This window comes from Dermacentor albipictus, chromosome 4 (assembly GCF_038994185.2).
Source record: "Dermacentor albipictus isolate Rhodes 1998 colony chromosome 4, USDA_Dalb.pri_finalv2, whole genome shotgun sequence".
Lineage (NCBI taxonomy): Eukaryota > Metazoa > Arthropoda > Arachnida > Ixodida > Ixodidae > Dermacentor > Dermacentor albipictus.
The window spans coordinates 28,557,841-28,577,327 of NC_091824.1; the positions used below are offsets into that span (position 1 = coordinate 28,557,841).

General features: G+C 45.9%; 1 protein-coding gene across 2 annotated transcripts in view; it reads left to right on the forward strand.

The window, feature by feature from the left end:
• The window catches only part of LOC135900172 (ubiquitin carboxyl-terminal hydrolase 8-like), a 109,939-nt gene that overhangs the window by 20,198 nt on the left and 70,254 nt on the right, over window positions 1–19,487 (forward strand). For both annotated transcript variants that reach the window (XM_065429617.2, XM_065429616.2), the window contains 4 exons: window positions 308–452; window positions 2,013–2,098; window positions 5,750–5,919; window positions 10,346–10,517. In XM_065429617.2, the coding sequence (XP_065285689.1) occupies window positions 308–452; window positions 2,013–2,098; window positions 5,750–5,919; window positions 10,346–10,517 (573 nt within the window). The remainder of the gene's footprint in view (window positions 1–307; window positions 453–2,012; window positions 2,099–5,749; window positions 5,920–10,345; window positions 10,518–19,487) is intronic.

Sequence of the window (19,487 nt, forward strand, 5' to 3'; positions counted from 1 at the left end):
ACCTCTCCCTTGATAGCCAGGATGGCTACTGTTTCATACGGAGGGTGATTGTGAGGAAGAAGATCGGCACACTGAAAAGCCCTGGTTCCATCGCATGGCTCGTACCCAGTTCGCCCACTGGCTGCGCCCCACCTACTGGTGGGGCCTTTATCCCTGCTGCTCTACGACCTGAATAAACCCCCTTTTACAATTTAAAAGAAAACAGAAAAATGCAACTGAATATGATTAATAATGTGTAATTCATTACGTACAAGCCTGCTTGAATTTCAGTTTTCCCTCAATCTCTGTCTTTCATGTCACATTGCAGGCTATGCATAAGCACGAGCAAGGTCCTGGAGGCAGCAGACCTGCATAAAAACGATGGCGATGAGGAGAGGTCGTTCTTCCTCTACATGCGCTACTTCAGCATGGTTGACTACATACGCAAGCACAAAGACTACAAGATGGCAAAGGTAGGAGGCCGTCTTGTTGACCTGCAGCAAAATCTTGATTCAAGCGAGTTGGTTCATACTTGGTTAAAACACAGCTTGACTGGGAAGAAGACAAAAAAACGCATCGCGAGGCACAGATGAAATGAGCGTAAGCTCTGTTCTGATATTTGACGGATAGAAACAGTGATTTGTAATGAACATCTCCTTCAAATGCCACCTAGTAGAGAAAAAGAAAAACCTGCGAAGCTTACAACAGCAAGGTTCTTTTCTGCAAGTTATTATCGTGACATGCGACATTCGTACGTGCACTCTTTTTTAAAGCGAAAGCTTTACTGGCCGCGAACTTGTGATTTCGCCATGGCAGTGCTCCGAGGAGGCACACGACGTCACACCGCATGCCTCGCCGCGGACATTTATCTCTCTCGCTCCCTAGTCACTACTGCGCATGCGCCACTAGTAGCACCGAGACACAGGTGTTCTGCGGCTGCGCAGCGTCGCGCCTTTCTGCCGCTGCCGTTTGGTATGCCGTCATCCGCATTCCTTGTCGTTGCGCTCGCCTCCACTCGCTTCGCGAGCTGCGTCGCATGCCTGATAACATGTCGGCGGATTGAAAAGGAGAGCTCGCGTGTGCCACAACCACAGTTGAGGCGGCAGTATGGGCGGGGACAATTCTGATAAGCAGAGGGAGGCCTGGAATCGACATTGGAACGAGACGAAAAGGAAACGAATCGCCCAGAATACAGACGAACAGTGCGCCAAACGACTGGCTAAACGTCGTAACATAGCTAGACAACCAGACTAACCTGGACCTAAAAGGCCCACCTTGATAATTGAAAAATATCAATATGGGCATTTTTTATGACTGAGTTTGACAACCTATAACTTTGTTTCAAAATGGCCTAAAACAATGATTAATAGCTTATGACACACTATGAACACTCACAATTTATTCCATGTGCTAGACGTTACCGTGCAAGTTGCTGTTAATTAGCTCTAACTAGGCTCCAAACAAATAAAATCTTCTTTTGTATATCATAAAAGATATTTATTATAGAAAAAAAAAATTGCATTTTGAAATCAGCTCATAAATATACAGTAACTGTGCAAATTTCACTCAGATTGTTTAAAAAAATAAAGAAGTATTTTGAAGTGCCTCATCCCCTCTTAAAAGGATGCGAGATGCTTGTGTCACTCAGCCATCTATTTTGTGGACAGAGAAAGAATATGCATACTACATGTGCAGGTCATGTGAAATTGACTCATAAGAGAAGCCAGCTGTTAGCTCATCATATTTTCAGACAAGTTTTCTTTTTTGTTTTTCACTATCAGATGGCACTAGAAACATGCTCAACCACTTTTTTTCATGAAAATATATACTATTGTGAGAATTCCTGCTCATGTCATTTGTACCTTCCTTTCCTGTCCGTGTGTCTCTCACACGACCTACAGTAAGAAACAATGCACTAATTGTGTACTTTTTGTTTCGGAAAAATATGCAGACATAAACGAGCGAGCCTAGGTCTAAGAAAATGCAGCCTCTTGCAAACTCGGTGTGTGTGTGTGTGTGTGGTTTCTTTGCAGGACACATACGATAAACTGTTGAAGTTGGAGCAGTGCATTCGGGTGATGGACACCCTTGAGGAGCAGAAGAAAAGCCTCCAAAAACGGTGGGTTGCCGGCATGTAGTAACAACTAGCCATGCCTTGTGGTTGGTCCTTAAAGGAAAATAGGGGAACACATGTTGGAAGTTCATCTATTCATTTATATATTTATTTTCTACTCTATATTATTTACTGCATATAATGTAACATTTACATAGATGCCTATGGCAACCTTACATGCCTTAGTGTTGAGGGGGAAGCAAGAGCATTTAGATACGTTTTCATGTGATGTTTTCGTACGCTGTAACGAACATAGATGTAGCAAACACTAGCAGTGTTAGTGCTGTCAAATAAAGGATACGACATGAACTGAACACTGAGTATAAGCCTAGGAAGGGTCAATAATTTCTGCACTTTAATGCCTGGAATGCCAAGATTTAGGCCAAGCTTTCCTAATGTTAGCTAGTAATTGGAAAATGGAGACACTTTCTTGCGTAGACTAGTTTATTGTCCATGCAGGTATATTTTGTGGCGTGCCACATTTGTTGGTTGATTTATGTGAAAGCCTTCAGACAAAAAAAGAAAGTCCAAAATTAAATGTTTGGACTTCAACCTTTTCGTTACTACAGTCGAAACCACTTATAACAATATTCAAGTGCTATGAAAATTTCATTGTTATAATCAATAATTGTTATAACCAGGTTGCATAAAAAAATTAAAATGGGATGGCAGAGCTCATCTGGGAAAACTCTAATGGCAGGGAGGCCAGTGCCCCTCCTCACCACTTTCCTCCATCCGGCTGCTGATTGTGTTTGCTCGTTTAACTGCTTCTTGGACGCTCCAATCTCTTGTAAGAAGCCGCAGCTGTCAGCTTAAAGAATGGCACTGCTATAACAACTGCAAAGAGCTGACACGGGTGGCAAGCGATATGTGAGCACCACCGAGGCATCGCTTTGGTGGCCCCAAAAGGAGCCTTTTAAAAATTATGAGAAGGCTGCTGCAGCAGCCTATAAGCTTGAGAAATCCACAAGAAACGCTGAGGAGAGATCACCACAAGCATCTCGCCACATACTTCTCACTGACTTACACAAGAAAAGCCTTTGTCCGTCAGTCTTGCATGCGTTACGTGAAGCTTGCCGACGTCCTTCTCCAAGGCATCCAAGTGCTGCACTTAATGTAGCTGAAGGTTCCTCGTGAAAACGAAGCCCCGGAGGGATTAAATCATCTGCTGGACCTCCTGTGAGGACAACGTTGAGGCAGCCTACCCTACCGCAGCATCGCTGTCGTGGTCGCCTTTGCTATCTGATGCGAGCATGTTTGTGATGATCGTCCCATTGGTTAGAAGCACTTAGTTTCTAAATATATAGCCATGCACCTTCTTTTCACCGGCAACATTATGCATTGCCGATTATTAGCAGGTGGAGCAGCCATCTTCTATTTCGGCCACAAGGCAAGCGAGGCTGAGAAACCGTGTGGCCAGGAACTACTTCGACGCAACTAAGAAAGACGAACGCGAGCGATTATGCTGTTTGCAGAATGCGCTGAATGAGGAGCTAGTGAGCAACATGTGAGCAATCTGCTTGAGGTGCACTTGGCGCGGTCCATTCGTGTTTTGGAGGGCGGGGGTGGCGTCGAGCTATAGGAGCAGCCCATTAGTGTTCGGAGAGCTGGAAGGGTGACATGAGAGAGCCGCGCGGAGATGGCTAGAAAATGAGCGTGCGGCAGCAGTTGAAGCCGTGGCCTATCGTGCAGCGGCTCGAATTTCTCATTTTCTTTTTTTCTTTTCAAGGATTTCGCATTTTACTACCTTTCGGCTCGGACACCCAGCAGCCAGACTTCATCGTTATAACAAATAATGCGGTATCAGGGCATTGTAGTGAGCAGGTTATTTCATCATAGAAAACATACAGAAGTTGACGGTGCAGCAGCCTTCCCATTGTTATAACCAATATATATTGCTAAAACTGCTATCCCTATAAGTGGGTTCGACTGTAAATACAGCAGAACCCCCTTGATGCGTTCATTTTCAAATAGGTCACATTATTGCGGTCCCAGCCTGAACCCCATTGAATTCTATGTATTATGTTCCCATTTGGTACATTGCTATTTTGTAATGTTCCTGCATTTTATGTTGCATTTGAATGGGGTGGTAATGTAAATTTTGCAATGCAGAGGCAAATTCGCAAGTACGAAACGCCGGAAATATGTGATTGTCAGTCTTGAAAAGCATGTCACAAAGTGACTGTAGTTTTTGGTTGCTCTTTAAAGTCAGTGTCGCTGCAGTAAAGCTGTTTTATGCCGTGAAGCATATTAGGAGTGCGAAGGGTTTACTGTTACGGAACATTGTACATGTCCATTAATTATGTACAGAGCTGTTTCTGGCATTTCTGTGGCAATTTGAGGCCTTCCTCATTGTTACGTATTCCTGGCTGCTAAGTTTTTTTTTTTTCTGCAATCTCTTGAAGAAAGTATCAACAGTATCATGTATTAACGTAACATACTGCATTATGTGTGCCATGTGGCCCTTCATCTATATTTTTGCTCCATTTGGGTGCTACACAAACTTCTGCTGCCACTTGTGTTTCATAATGCTCGCAGTAACAAACACTGAAAGAATGTGAACAAATAGTTTTTAGTTACGATATGAAGCAGCACTTTCAGTTCACAACTTTAATTGCCACTTGCTCATCCATTTGTGTGTGGGAAAGGTTGAAACACTCAGACTTGGGGAGAGCAGCACCATGTTTTTCGCACTCCGATCTGGTTTCACTTTTTTTTAAGCTATAGCTTTCTTTCGCTCTTGCCCCCATTTTGCAGTCAGTATGTTTCTGGTCACTTATGTAAGGGGAGTCAACTTAGACCACTAGTTATGTGCCCAGATAGAGAGCTTGCAGCTGGCTGCTCTCTGGCTTAGTAGGCAATTTGGGTTGTTAGCCTGGTATGTGCATATAGGTGTTTGGGTATGCCCCCAAATAGACAACTTCGGCACTACGTATGCGATATTGCTATGCACCCATTCCTGACCAAACCCCCAAAATAGCTCCCCGTCTGCAACAAACACCTCCACATCGAGCACGGCCATTTGATGGATAGCCGATGCAATAAAGTTGCAGCCAGGATACTAGGGATAATGGGGGTTGCTACAAAGTTTAAAACTGGGGTTCTGCGATTACAACAACATAAACTATGTTGTATCATTTGGCATTGTGGTCTGAAAAAAAAAAAGTCTGACCCCTTTCCTAAACTGGACAACTCTAAAAGCATCTCTAAACTGGTCTAGTACGTATTGGCTGCAGCACCATCAATGTATGAGTAGCTTATTAAACCAACAACACTTCTCACTTTGCAAATCACTGCCTTTGGCAACATGGCCCCTCTTGTTGCTCTTGGCAGCTTGCCTGCTTATGCAGCTAATGGGTTAAATGTTTTTTTGTCATGCAGTGATTTTCTCGCAGGCACATTTTCTAAAATTCTATTTCTGTAGGAACTAAGGGTTTGCACAATTGAATTTGCCCATGATATTTGGTACTTCAAACATGATGAAACAAGCAGGGCCAATGGTGAAAGTGTGCACCATATGAGTCAACCTCTTCATCCGCGGTTTTAATTGTAACAACCTCTCAACCAGTGGAGTGAATGTTTCACTGGGTGCAAGTGAAGGTTCTTTCTTTCATTTAATCTGATTTAACCTTGCTGCTTTTGTGTTGCCTTCTGAAGATATGCCATCCTGAAGGACGCCAAGGAGGCGGAGGCCAAGGAGCGAAAGGCGGAAGAAGCTGCAGCAGAGCTTATGCGGAAACCAGCTCCCCCGCCGCAGCCACCAGAACCAACCAGCAACCAACTTCCCTCGAACGGCAGCGATAGCTCTGTCACGAAGCTACCGGCTGGTCAGCAGTTCTTTCTGTACCAAACTTTTTTCAGGGACAATGCCTTGTGAGGCCACTACCTGCGTTTTTTGGTTTCATACAGATTGTTGCAGTGTGCAGAGCTCTCCCCATATTGGGTGGCGGGAGAAATGCCGCCTGCCACTCCAGCTTACCCTCCACTGCACCGGTTGACCGGACTTAACAATTAGAATGGTCTGTTTGACCAATATGTCCTTTGTTTCTCAAACCTCAGCTGTTCTTTTATTGCGATAGCAATTATATGGACGCTCCAGGCACATTTCTGCTGTTGCCGTTGCCATGATGTTCCATATCAAGTCCAAGGATGATAAAATTGTCTGTGTGCACCGTGTGCTTTATGTGCTAGTGAGGGTGTGTGAGGGTGAGCCGACGATGGCGGCTTAATCTCCCGTACGCGAGGAAGGGAAGTGGGGAGGAAGCACGCAGTCTTTCGTCGAGCGCACGGCTCCTGAGGGAGGGGGTCGCATTCTGCTTTGGCGGTTACAGCATAGCCACACGTGCCCACTCAGGCAGCGCTATCTTGAAAGCCATCTGCTACGGAGACAGAGTCTGCTGCACACTGTTCTTTCGCGGCTTAGTTCGCGTTGATGCGAGACGCAGCGCAAAGGTCAATTCACCCGCTTCTGCTGCCACGCTTCCTTGCTCCGGTGTTCTGACAGTGAGTTTCTGCGGTCAATGGGTGAAATGTGTTCATGTTTTCCTGCATGTGCGTGACACCATGCTTGTTAATTTAGCCAATACGTATGCCTATGTTTACACGTTTACTAGGTCGATAAAACTATTATCCTTGCTTTGTATAGCTCTTTGCTAATTTGCTATCACAATTGATGCTTCGCGTTTTGGGCAGAACTGCGGCTTTCTTTATCACATACGGAAATATCATAATGAAAAATAAAGTAGAAGAGAAAATCTCAATTTTCTAGTGTGCTGTTCAAAAAATTTATTATGCAATTGGGTGCTGGGAGGTGCCATCACACCGCGGAGTGTGAAGCTTTCCATTGGTGCAGTGTCGCCATTTTGGAACCACCATAAAGAGGAGAGAGCGATCAAAGATTCAGATAGCCAAAGCGCCGTAGTTTGCCTAACAATAACACATTCTAATCTCGATAACTCGAACTCAAAGGAGCCTGAAAATTTTTTCGAATTAAAAAAAGTTTGCATTAAAGGAAGCTAATTGAATGGAGGACTTACCTGCAGCGGCGCATGTGCACTGAGCTAACACACGATTGGGAAGTCCCTGAACATTTATTCGCGCATATTTAGACATTACAGGCAACATCCAATTTTTCCTACTCTTTAGGGGCTGTGAAAACATCCAAAAAACTGAAAGCGTGCATTTTACTGCCCCCAAGGGCTCAAATCATCACAGGAACGTCCGAAATGGCCCTAAAGGCCTGCCAGTACACTTATTAGGCGTGTCAGTGCTCGTACTGTGATAGCAGACAGCGGGTGCATGCATGTATAGTTAAAGGAAACGTGCCGTCTCACGTGACAATTCTCCCTTTTAACGTTTGGTAGGCTTTGCTGCGTTACACTTCTGTATAGGGGCGAAGCTGACTTTAGGGATGCGGCATTATGCAACTCGTCATGCTTTCCGTGCACCAAAGCTCTTGACAAAGATTGCAAAGGCAAAGTCGGCGCCATTTCTAACAGCGGTGAATGTTTCAATGACGCACACAGTACCGAACAGCAAGAAGCTTGGTAGCGAAGATCGAAGTAGCTAGGCCTAGCGTTTGCCCCGTTGTGGCTATGGATACCAGCGGATCTGCGTGCGAGAGTGCCAGCTCGAGGTGGCAAGATAATCAATATGGAGGTGTTGGTTCTTTCGATTAACGCCTTTTCGGACCTGTGGTCATGGCAAAAAGCCCAGAAAATCGGACGGCGAAGGTTTTTCTGCGTCCGAAATTTCCTACGTTCTTGTACATTGACTCTATGAGGTACATGGCAGTGCCGCAAAAACTTTCGAATTATCGGGCATGTCCGAAAAATTGAGTGTCTGGAAAATTGGTTGTTGACTGTGCAATAACGTGGTGCTGGAAAGCCACAAGCAGCTCTTGAAATGATTCTGGCAGCTTTTACAAAATCGAAGTTCAGCGGCATAAAGAAAATCCAGTGCAGCACATGTAGCAATAAATTCAGTGCTTGCTCGCTTTGAAGGCGGAGCTCGGTAGCCCTTTTTCTCTTGCAAGTTCCTTAGCTTTTACCTGCATAAGCTCTACACTCATAGCTAGATGCGCAGCTCACTGTTGGCGTATGAACTCCGTCAGGGCGAGTTCAATTTCCGGGAATGTCTCCCTCTTCGGGCTGCTAAAGCTTCTTTGCGCTCCACTGCACGCGAAAAGTTGTGGGTTCGGTTCCCACCTGCGGCAAGTTGTTTTTTCATCCACTTTAATTTCCATTAACTTATCGTTTCTGCATTCCATTTATTAAGCACAAGTACTTTCCCCTATGTTGTCCTTGGTGTCAGTGTTTGTTGGCTTCTCATGATATGACTAATAAAAATCGGGACCGTCGGTTAACCCCCTTTCTTCTCGTTTACTAGCATGGTATTGGTGCACACAGGCAAACATGAACACTTCACTCAATGACCGCGGGCACTTGCTGTCAAAATGCTGGCGTGACGAATCGCAGCAGCAGCGAGTGAAGTGACCTTCGTGCTGTCTATTGCTTCAATGCAAACTGAGCAGTGAGAACATAGTGCATGCAAAGCTACGAGCTGTCAGCCCACCTAGACTGCACCCCCAAAGCAAATCACTTTCAAGATAAAGCCAGCACGAGCACGCGGCTGAAGTACAACACCCCTCGCTCCCCTTCCCCGGTGCCATGCGCACGACGGCATACGGCGCGCTTCCTCCCCTTGCACACGCGAGATTGAGCCGCCATCATCGGCTCACCGTCGCAAGCTTTCACTCACTCACACACAGAGCGTAAGGCATGCAAGGACGATGTTATCATGAGACGAATCCTGTATGTATGCATTGCAAAGAAAGCCTGTAGCAACTGCCAGAGACAGCCAACCCTCCTTCTCCTGCCTTCCAACTCCGTGACGCTTCTCATTTCTCCATCCACACTTTGCTCAACGTTACCTGCTTATTTCTCTAGGTGGCATTACTTTGCTGCACGGTCAGCATGCTCCTTCGTACTTTCCCCAGCATGTGGTTCTCAATATCTCCAGGCCCCTTCCACATTCACTTGCTTTGCAGCTTCAGACAGACACCGCCAATTTCTCAAGCTGGCCACTTATGCTTGCACATAAGAAACATCTTGGTTACATGTGTACATCCCCCCCCCCACCTTCACCCCCTGCCGATCACAGAATCTTCATCCCTCAGAAATTTCTGTAGAGAACCCTGACAACACACTATTTGTGGTGATATGGGACTAAGAAAAAAATGGTATTAGCAAAAGGAGCAGTGCCATCATCTGTCACTGTCACGATGAAACGTGTGTTGTGTGAAGGGTTGCCAATCGTCTTGAATTTAGCGGGACGTCGTAACTTTTGAGTAAACATCCTGTGTCTCAACTTGACCCAATCGGGTTGGCCAAATTTCATGACTTTTTTTTTTTATTGGATATCGATAAATAGACCAGATTTTCTTGTTATGATGCCTGACAGCTCATTTACACACTTTTTTTTCTATTGCATTGTCATAAACATAAAGGAATTTTCGTTTTTTGTTGTGGTTCTAGTTCTGTTGTAAGCCCTTAGTCAGGCAACTATACTGTGTCCTTCTTGTTGTAATTTGCAACATGGTAGACTAAAAAAATTGTTTGGCTTTGGTGCCCATATAGACTGGTGGCTGTTGGCACTGACGAGGTCTGTCCCTCTCCTCAGCCCCTCGTCCCGACTTCGTCCACTCGAGATTTGGCAATCCTAGTTGTTTGTTGTAGTAACACTTGCAGACGACACAACCATTCTGTAGATGAGAAAGTACAACCTGGAAGTACAATTTGAAATGGATGCACCCAACATACGTGTTCTATTTATTTTGGACTAAAGGGGCAAGTAGTGCATCCATAAATAATATTGAATGATGTATACTATGAATTGCCAACTCTATGTGAAATTTCAATGCAAATTAGCCAGTAGTTTAAGTAAGAGCTATGTACTGTACAGTCAAACCTCAATATAATGGACATGGAAGTAATGAATTATTGGATATAACGACGTAAACTTGATTTTCCTCACCGATGTCAGTGTGTAGTGAAAATATACCCATAATGAATATTGGAAATAACAACATTATTTTCGTGTCAGAGCTGATGTCGTTATAATGACGGTGTTTTATGTGTAGCTGCCCCTAACTGTGTGCGCGAGAGCATTTCACTTGTGCTGTGAAAGCTTCAGAGATTATAATTTTCCTCTCCCAAGTTCTGCTGTTATTTTGTTTCCACTCTTCACTTCCAGATGTTATCAAGCCACCTGTGACGCAGCTGTCGTCATTCAAGCTTTTAGATATGCTCCAGGACAAGGACACGAATGTGTTAATCATGGATGCCAGGCCAAGACAAGACTTTCTTGACTCTCATCTGAAGAGCAGCGACTGCATCAACATCCCAGAAGAGGTCCTCAAACCAGGGTACGACACTACTGCCCCCGCATATTGAGGCCCACATATTGTCATACATTGTTTTACTTTTCCCCACTAATTGGCTTTTCACTGGATTACCACTGTCGTCGAGTTAGAGTAGAACCTGCATACGATTTGCCAGCGCCAACGTTTGTGATCGAGTGCACAAACAATGATCCTATAGAGTTGCGCTTATTTTTTACCAGTTCATACCTTCCTGTATGTGGAGCGTAACAGTAGTGGTAATAAAACTAAATATGAGGTATAGAAGAAAGGTAGTAGAAGCCTATGCTCCAACCTCTAGTCATGCTGATGATGAAATAGGACAGTTTTATGACGATATTGAATTAGTGATGAGAAAAGTGCAAACTTAACATACAGCAGAACCTTGTTGATACATTCCCGTTATGTACGTTTTCCCAGCGCCAACGTTCGCAATCGAGAACATCAAAAATGACCCAATAGAGCTACACTCATTTTTCACCGGTTCATATGTTCCCGGAAAACACGATTTTTCGGCACCAATGTTCAGTACGTCACCAAAGTGCGATCGTGCAATATGTTTTCTGGCCGCTAGATCCCATGTAAACAAGACAGTGCGCGGGGCGTGCTTGCTATCGAGAACAGTACATAGCTGCCCGCTGCAGCAGCTTCACCACAATACTCGGCCGCTCGTCTCACGTGAAAATGCCGGCCTGCATTCAGTTTCTCACTTTGGTACCAGCAAATCTGCTCGGGGGTCATTGCATGAGGCATTCACAGCTATCACCGCCAATCCTACTGTGATAAGCATCTTCGCCTATCTGTTTCACAGCGCGTGGTTCCATCGGAAGCGTAATGCACGCTTTTAATAGGTGATAACCGAAATGTGCTGCTGTTCCCTGCTGCAGACTGCGATTGTATGCGTTTTTCGGTCGCTAGATCCCATGTGAACAAGAAAAGGTGCGAGGCGCGTGCGATCGAGAACAATATATAGTCACCCTTCTTTTGTGAAATCACAACGTGCACAGTTTCTTATTCAGGTAGCAGCAAATCTCCGCCCGAGTCGTTGCACACCACATTCACAGCTATTACTGCCAAACCTAATGCGATAAGCATCTTCACCTATCCATTTTACAGCGCATGGTGCATAGTGCCATTGGTAGCGTACTGCACGCTTTTAGTCGATGATAATCCAAACACGCCACCGATCACTTTTGCAGGTGGCGCAATGTGGGCACCATATTTTGCTTTGGCAGCATCCGGTGTCGCCCAATAACTCGATTTTGTTTCCATTTACCGTCACCCTCTTAAAGCACCATGCAGTAGGAAAAGAACAATACGTGCCTCGAGTCACCGGAGCACCAACACCAGCTCGACGCGCATCGGCGTCTCATGCTGCAACGATCCACGCGATGCTTTGCGTTATGTAGGCATCAACAATAATTGAATCTCTCATATTTTTTAGTTACTTCGGATCGTATGTTTTTCCAGTTAGTACATCTTTTCTCTATGTTTTTTGAAAATGTGTGAATGAGGTTTTACTGTATTGTAGTCATAGGCGGCTTCAGTGCATAAGTGGGGGAACAGCAGGCTGGTGAACAAGCAATTGGCAACTACGGCATCAATTCTATGAACACTAGAACACGAATTCTATGAATTCGCGAGAGGGAATAAGCTGTGAATAATGAACACCTTCTCCAGGAAGTGTAGCAACAGAAAGTGGACCTGGAAAGCTCAAATGGGGAAACAAGAAATGAACTAGATTTCGTACTTTTTGCCAATCCCAGCATAGTGCGGGACGTAGAAGTGTTAGGTAGGGTAAAGTGTAGCGATGATAGGTTAGCGTGGTCTAGGATTCACCTCAATATGAAGAAAGAAAGAGTAAAATTGGTCAAATTAGACATCCCTAGACATCCGCCGGCAGATTGCTTTGCTCTGTCTATTTCACAAATATGTTCATTCCGATAAGCCATGCATATTACCCCTCGAAACCCCCATCCGTACGTCCTCAAGATTACATAATCATTTTAGCTTCAAGCGCATTTTCGGTAAAACTACTGCTTTCAATTTATCTGCTGTACCTCGTGCCATATCCCACTGGAATGGTCTTCCCGATGATATCGTCACGATAACTGATCGTAAAATATTTCGTGAACGCCCGTGCGTGCTTTTTACATAATCTCCTTCCTTTTATATATCTGCTGTGCTTGATCATGCTGTGCTTTGTTTTGTTTTTAGTTCAGCCACTGTACAGTTGTCTTAGGTTTATTTTTGAGTTGTTTCCATTGTACTTAACAGTTCTTTGTTACATTGCCCCCCTTACTCAATGCCCGACAGGGCCTGTAAAGTGTTTTCTAAATAAATAAATAAATAAATAAATTGGTCAGAACCCGCCATGGTTGCTTAGTGACTATGGCGTTACGCTGCTAAGCACGAGGTCATGGGATCGAATCCCGTCCATGGCGGCTGCATTTCGATGGGGGCAGAATGCAAAAACACCCATGTACTTAGATTTAGGTGCACGTTAAACAACCCTAGGTGGTCCAAATTTCCGGAGTCCATCACTACGGCATGCCTCATAATCAGAAAGTGGTTTTGGCATGTAAAACCACATAACTTAATTTAAAATTAGTCAAGAGGAAACAGGCCAACCTAGACACAGTAAGGGTAAAAGCAGACCATTTTAGGCTGATGCTTACAAACAAATATTTAGTGTTAGAACAGAGGGATTAAGATGAATGTAGAGGTGTGAGGGTGCCGGGCGGACACCAGGTGGCATAGAGTCGCAGGCACGGGATGGTAAGCAACGATGTGTGGCAGGCAGGGAGAACAGGGAAGGCGTGTGTGCGCGGTCGGCATGCGAGGAGCGCGCGACAACAAACTGAGTAAGTGAAGTAATCGGCGGAGCAACTCGCGTGCGGTGTGGCAGGACGGAACGGAGATTGCATGTGTGTATGTGCGCCAAGGATTTCCCTATATAAAGAACATACTTGACAAGTGGGGGCTCGTTTGACCGGACCTAACGTGGAGGACCAAGAATCGTCTAGTGGCGCCCAGCCAGTTGCTCAGCCTCTCCTGCCTTCTTCGATCGTCCAAGGACTGTTGACTTCGACCTCCAGGACCACAATGGAAAGGGAGAGACTCGCGGCTGATGTAGCTCAAATTCTTCACACCGAGCCGCTCAACGACATGGTTAGGCCTGACGAGGCAACCCACATGGCTAGGCCCTACGATACAACCAGTGCAGGGCCAGCGCTCAACATCAAAGGTGTGCCCATCCCACTGCCGAAATTCAGTGGCTACCAGGACCAACATTCGCCTCAAGACTTTCTGGAGAAGTACTCGGAGTACTGCGATATTGCGGGGATCCCCCCTGACCTCCATTTGCAGTTGCTTCCAGCAGCGTTGGAGGGGTCAGCCAAACGATGGTGGTGCTTCTCAGGTGCGCACCCCATCTGGCAGTCCTTCGCATTCGAATTTGTGACGAAGTTTGCCACCATTGACTACAAGTTTAAACTAAAAGCAAAGCTAGATCAGCGCACTCAGCATCCGGCAGAAAACCTCAAGCAGTTCATTCACGTCATTGTCAAATACCATGACTGCATAGCGGAGCCTGTTTCAGATGCCGAAAAGGTGGAACGCGTGTGGAGACAAATGCATCGGACATTCCAAGACCTAACAGCCAGCATGAGCTTCACAAACCTACAAGAAATGGCGAAGGTGGCCGGCCCTATTATGGAACGCGCTTGGCATCGCCTGCGCTACGCGCCACTGCATATAGCACAAGCAGAAGTTGATTTGGCAATACTATTCATCTCCGCACACAGCTGCAACGCTCAACCAAACCTTTCCGGCCGATGGCTACATGATGTCCCTGCAAGTGCTCGCAACAGCCAGGAATAAAGGACCACTGCTTGAACTGTTGATCGGTAACAGTGTCCTTTATGTGCATTCATGGACACTGGGGCAGGCGTGAGCTTAATAGGTAGCCGTGCCATCACAGCGGCCAAGTGCACGGGAGCCACCTTCAGGGAAGAAGCATGAACCCTGAGGCTTGCCCAGGGCTGGTCACAAACTGCACAGTCAGTTTGCTGTCGTATTCGTTGGCAAGATGGGTCCAGGAAGCAGCATTTTCTTCCTTTGCCAGAGCTGTGTCACTTTGCCATAGCTGTGTCCCTGGGCAGGATTTTCTTGAGGTGGCAGGTATTTCTCTCCACATGAGCCTTGGCGGATTTTGACCCATATGGGCTCGTCAAATTTAAAAAGGCACCGAAGTGGCCGTGTGTGTCGGACGCTTGACACAGACCCCTGTCAGTCTGTAAGACTGCATTGCAATGCGATAAGCAAGGTCAAGAGCCTGATGAAAATGTGGCCAGCTCTCTACAGGCACTTTTTGCAGGTGTGCAGGATGTATGCCATAATACCACTGAGAGTGGCGAGTGTAGTCTAGGGAATCTTCGGGAGGAGCAGAAGCAGAAACTTAACATCCTTGCAGACAATAACCACTCTGCCAGGTTGCACGTCCCTGGTGGTTCACAAAATAGACACAGGAAGCCACCCACCAGTTAGATGCAAGCTGCACCCAGTTAACAGCCAAAAGAGAGAAATTCTTGATGGGTGTATCCACGATTTGCTGGACCAAGACCTCATTGAGCCCTGCTCCAGTTCCTGGGCCAGTGCCCCTGTATTAATAAAGAAGAAAACTGGAGGATATTGCATTGAGGTAGACTACAGACCCTTAAATGCAATCACAACTGTGCCAATATATCCCATGCCCCGCACAGACTTTGTACTCGCTCAGTTCGGCCGTGCTAGGTGGTTCATGAGCCTCGACCTTGCTCAGGGCTTCTTTCAAGTATCGGTTGCTCCCGAAGATGTACTGAAGACTGCATTCCTGTACCATAGAGCAGTGTTTTAATTTGAATGCCATTTGGGGTTGCAGGTGGGCCAGCAACATTTCACTCTCTCATAGACGAGTGTTAGAAGGCATAAAAGACAACTACTGCATGGCATTTCTTGACGGTGTGCTCATTTATTCAGAAACTTTTGAGGACCACCTACAACATATTAATGAGGTACTGTGAAGAATTGGCTCTGCAGGCCTGACAATCAATCCCAGCAATGTTACATGCTGTGAGTAGGCATTAAAGTTCCTTGGACATGTAACCTCTCCGGGCAAATGTCAACCTGATCCGGACAAGGTGCGAGTGGTTGAAGAGTTCCCATGCCCTAAAACAGTCAAGGAACTACAAATGTTTTTGGGCCTTGTGGGATACTACAGGAATTTTATCCCCTGGTTTTCTGACAAAGCCAGACCCCTGACAGCTCTCCTCAAGAAAGGAGCCCGTTGGGTTTGGGGTGCCGAGCAACAGACAGCGCTCGAGACTCTGAGGCTAACGCTGGCAGGAGAGGTGGCTGTGGTATTGCCTTACCTGAACAGGCCCTTTGTGATTGAAACAGATGTCAGTGGCACTGGCCTCTCTCGGCAGTGTTGTTGCAGAAAGTCGAATGGTAACTCAGGCCTGTGTCATTTATAAGCAGGACCCTCAGCGCTGCTAAAAAGAACTATGCCGTTCTTTTTACCCACAGCTCACAACCGCTGTGGTGTGAGCTGTCAATAGATTCCGACCGTATGTAGAATTCACATCATTTGAGGTGCATTGTTACCATGTATGTTACCATGTAAACATCCAAGCCATGTACCATTGGCTTGGATGTTTAGGATTGAGCTGACATCGTGCAGAGTGCGACATTGGGTGTTAAGATTACAAGGGTTCAAGTGTACCCTAAGGCATTGTTAAGGACGAGCCAACATCCCAGCGGATGCACTAAGCAGGTGCCCCATCCCTGCTGTTGAATCTGCTCAGCCTTCTTTGGCGAAGGACTGGTTTTTAATTGAAGTGCAAGAGCCACAACAAACCATTCGTTTTGAACTAGCAGTTCCTGTTTACGTGACTGGTGCGTCCCCACACACCGACACTGCAAAGTTCCAGTCGGAACAGCGCAAGGATCCACTGTTGCTGCAGGTGCTGCAACACTTAAAGTCTGGCCTGCTACCTGGTGACGCTAAAGAGTCAAAGAGGGTACAGGACCTAGCTGATGACAGCGAAATCTGAACCAATGGTATCCTTGTGTACACGGTCAGTGAACATAAGGTCGCCTGGCTTGCCCAACACTTACGAGACATGTCACTGAATATGGACCATGACCACCCCCTAAATGGGCATTTAGGCTTTTTTTTTAACTTGGAAACATGTGAAGGGCCGGTTCAGATGGCTCGGTATCTCCTCCAATATCTCCCGTTACATCCACAGCTGCCAGCAGTGTCAGGCTTTCAAACCTCACCGGCAAAAACCAAAAGGACTGATGGACAGTCCATGGGCCACCCACCCAATGCAGCAGCTAAGTTTGGACCTTATTGGTCCACTGCCCACAACCCCTCGGCGCCACAAGTACATCCTGGTGGTGCTGGACAGGTTTATTTATTTATTTATTTATTTATTTATTTATTTATACATACATACTTCAGTGCAATTTGCACTATAGCAGGAGTGGGTTGAAAAAGGTACAGAAAATGCATTGGAGTATACAGCGGTAAACACAAGTGAACACTTTTACAAAAGAGCACTGATGAAAGGAAAAATACACACTAAGCTATACAAATGCTGCCGGGCATGGGTGAGCATGATGGGTGAGCATGGGTGAGCAAACTTTGGTTCACACACATAGTTTGTAGAGCTTTTCCTGTACGTGCGCCTACCTCCAATTTGATCATCGATAAAATGATCAATGTTTTTTGCCAGCATGGTGTGCCTAGCTCCATCTCTAGCAAACCATTCATAAGCAAACTGTGGAAAGGCATTCTCAAAGACTGGGGAATCAAGGAGAGCCACACAGTCCCGTACAGACCAGCAGGACAGACTGGGGAATGCCATAACACAATGGTTAAACAATGCCTGGTGGGCTACTGCACTTCCCACAGGAACTGGGACAAAAGGCTGCCCGAAGTGGCGTTTGCAATGCACACATCTGAAAGTGTAGTTATTGGCTTTATGCCTGCCTTCTTGTGCTATGGGTGGGAACTACGGAACCCATGGAGCCATCACAATGAGGCAGCTGGCACCGAGGTGCTCCCTTCTGCGCCTCATGCCCTAGCTGCTGAACTGGATGTGTATGTTCGAGATGCCTGGGCCTTTGCACAGGACCACCAAACTTTGACAAAAGCCAGCCAGGCAAAGTATTATACCAAAAAGCGCACTCCAGCTACCTTCCAGGTTGGAGACTTGGTTCTCTGGTACACGCACCCGCTATGTAAGGCAGCCAATGGATTCACAGCCAAGTTTGCCCCCCGACGCACAGGGCCATTTAGAGTGGCTGCACACATTAGACGCAATACCTACAGACTCGGAGACCCGCCTACAGAAAAACAGAAAGGCCTCGCTAATGCAGACCGGCTGTGCCCTTATCATGTGCCTTGGCAGCGCTCTTCACTGGATAAAAGGGCGAGATTTGTGAAGGTACCGGGCCGACGCCAGGTGGCGTAGAGTTGCAGGCACGAGATGGTAGGCAACTGTGTAGAGTAGCAGGCACGGGACAGTAGGCAACGGTGTGTGTGGCGGGCAGGGAGAACATGGAAGGTGTGTGTGCGCGGTCAGCATGTCGAGAGTATGCCACAACAAACTGAGTGAGTGAAGTAATCAGCGAAGCAAGCCACATGCGGTGTGGCGGGATGGAACACAGACTGCGTGTGTGTGCGTGTGCCGAGAATTTCCCAAAATAAACAATGTACTTGACAGAGGTAATGAACAAAACCGTAAGTATACCGACTTCAGAAACACCTATTGAAGTAGGACGTAAGGCATCAAGGCAACCAGTAGGTAAGCTCTCCCAAGTTATGAAAGACCTCATAAAGAAATGACAAAGCATGAAAGTGTCCAACTCAAGAGATCAGTTGGAATTCATGGAACTGTCAAAACCGATCAACAAAGAGAAAGTAAGGGATATTCGAAATTAGAACGTGGGAAAGACTGGGGAAGCAGTAAAATATTGTTGCGTGTGGAAAGGCACAGACAGAAGAGGCTATTTACAGGCTATTTACACTGGAGCCAGGCAGCCAGGCCAACACTCGCTCGCGCCAAGCGCACCGACCAACTTCGTCGTTCTCGCTGTGGCTCGTTTCTGGAGCATCGCTCGATGATATCGTAATAATATGGACGCAGCATGAAATCAGTGAGGAAGACAAGCATGGTAACATGATCAGTAAAAGCAGCAGAACAATTCTATACTGACCTGTACAGTACCCAGAGCAGCCACGATACGTCCATGCAAAATAGTAATGAACAGGTTACAGAGGCTCCTTTTATAACTAATGATGAAGTTAGAAGGGCCTTGCAAGACATCAAACAGGGAAAAGCAGTAGGAGAAGATGGAATACCAGTCGATGTAATCAACGATGGAGGAGACATAATGCTTGAAAAGCTTGCAGCCCTTTATACAAAATGTCTCGCGACTTCAAGGACCCCAGAGAACTACAGAAATGCCAACATTATACTAATCCACAGAAAGGGAGACGTTAAAAAATTGAAAAATTATAGGCTCATTAACTTACTTCCAGTATTGTATAAAATATTCACAATATAATTTCCAATAGAATAACGGCAACACTTTACTTTAGTCAACCAACAGGTTGGCTTTAGGAAGGGATACTGTAGAATGGATCACATCCATGTCCCCAATCAGGTAATCGAGAAATCTGCAGAGCACAATCAAACTCACTGTACGGTTTTCATAGATTATGATTCAGTAGAGACACCAGCACTCACAGAGTACAGGATGCTTACGTAAATATCTTAGAATATATCTACAGAGATTCCCCAGCTACGTTAATCTCTACAAGAAAAGTAGGAAGTTGCCTATAAAGAAAGGGGTCAGACAAGGAGACAATCTCTCCAATGCTGTTCACTACATGCTTGAAAGAAGTATTCAAGCTATTAAACT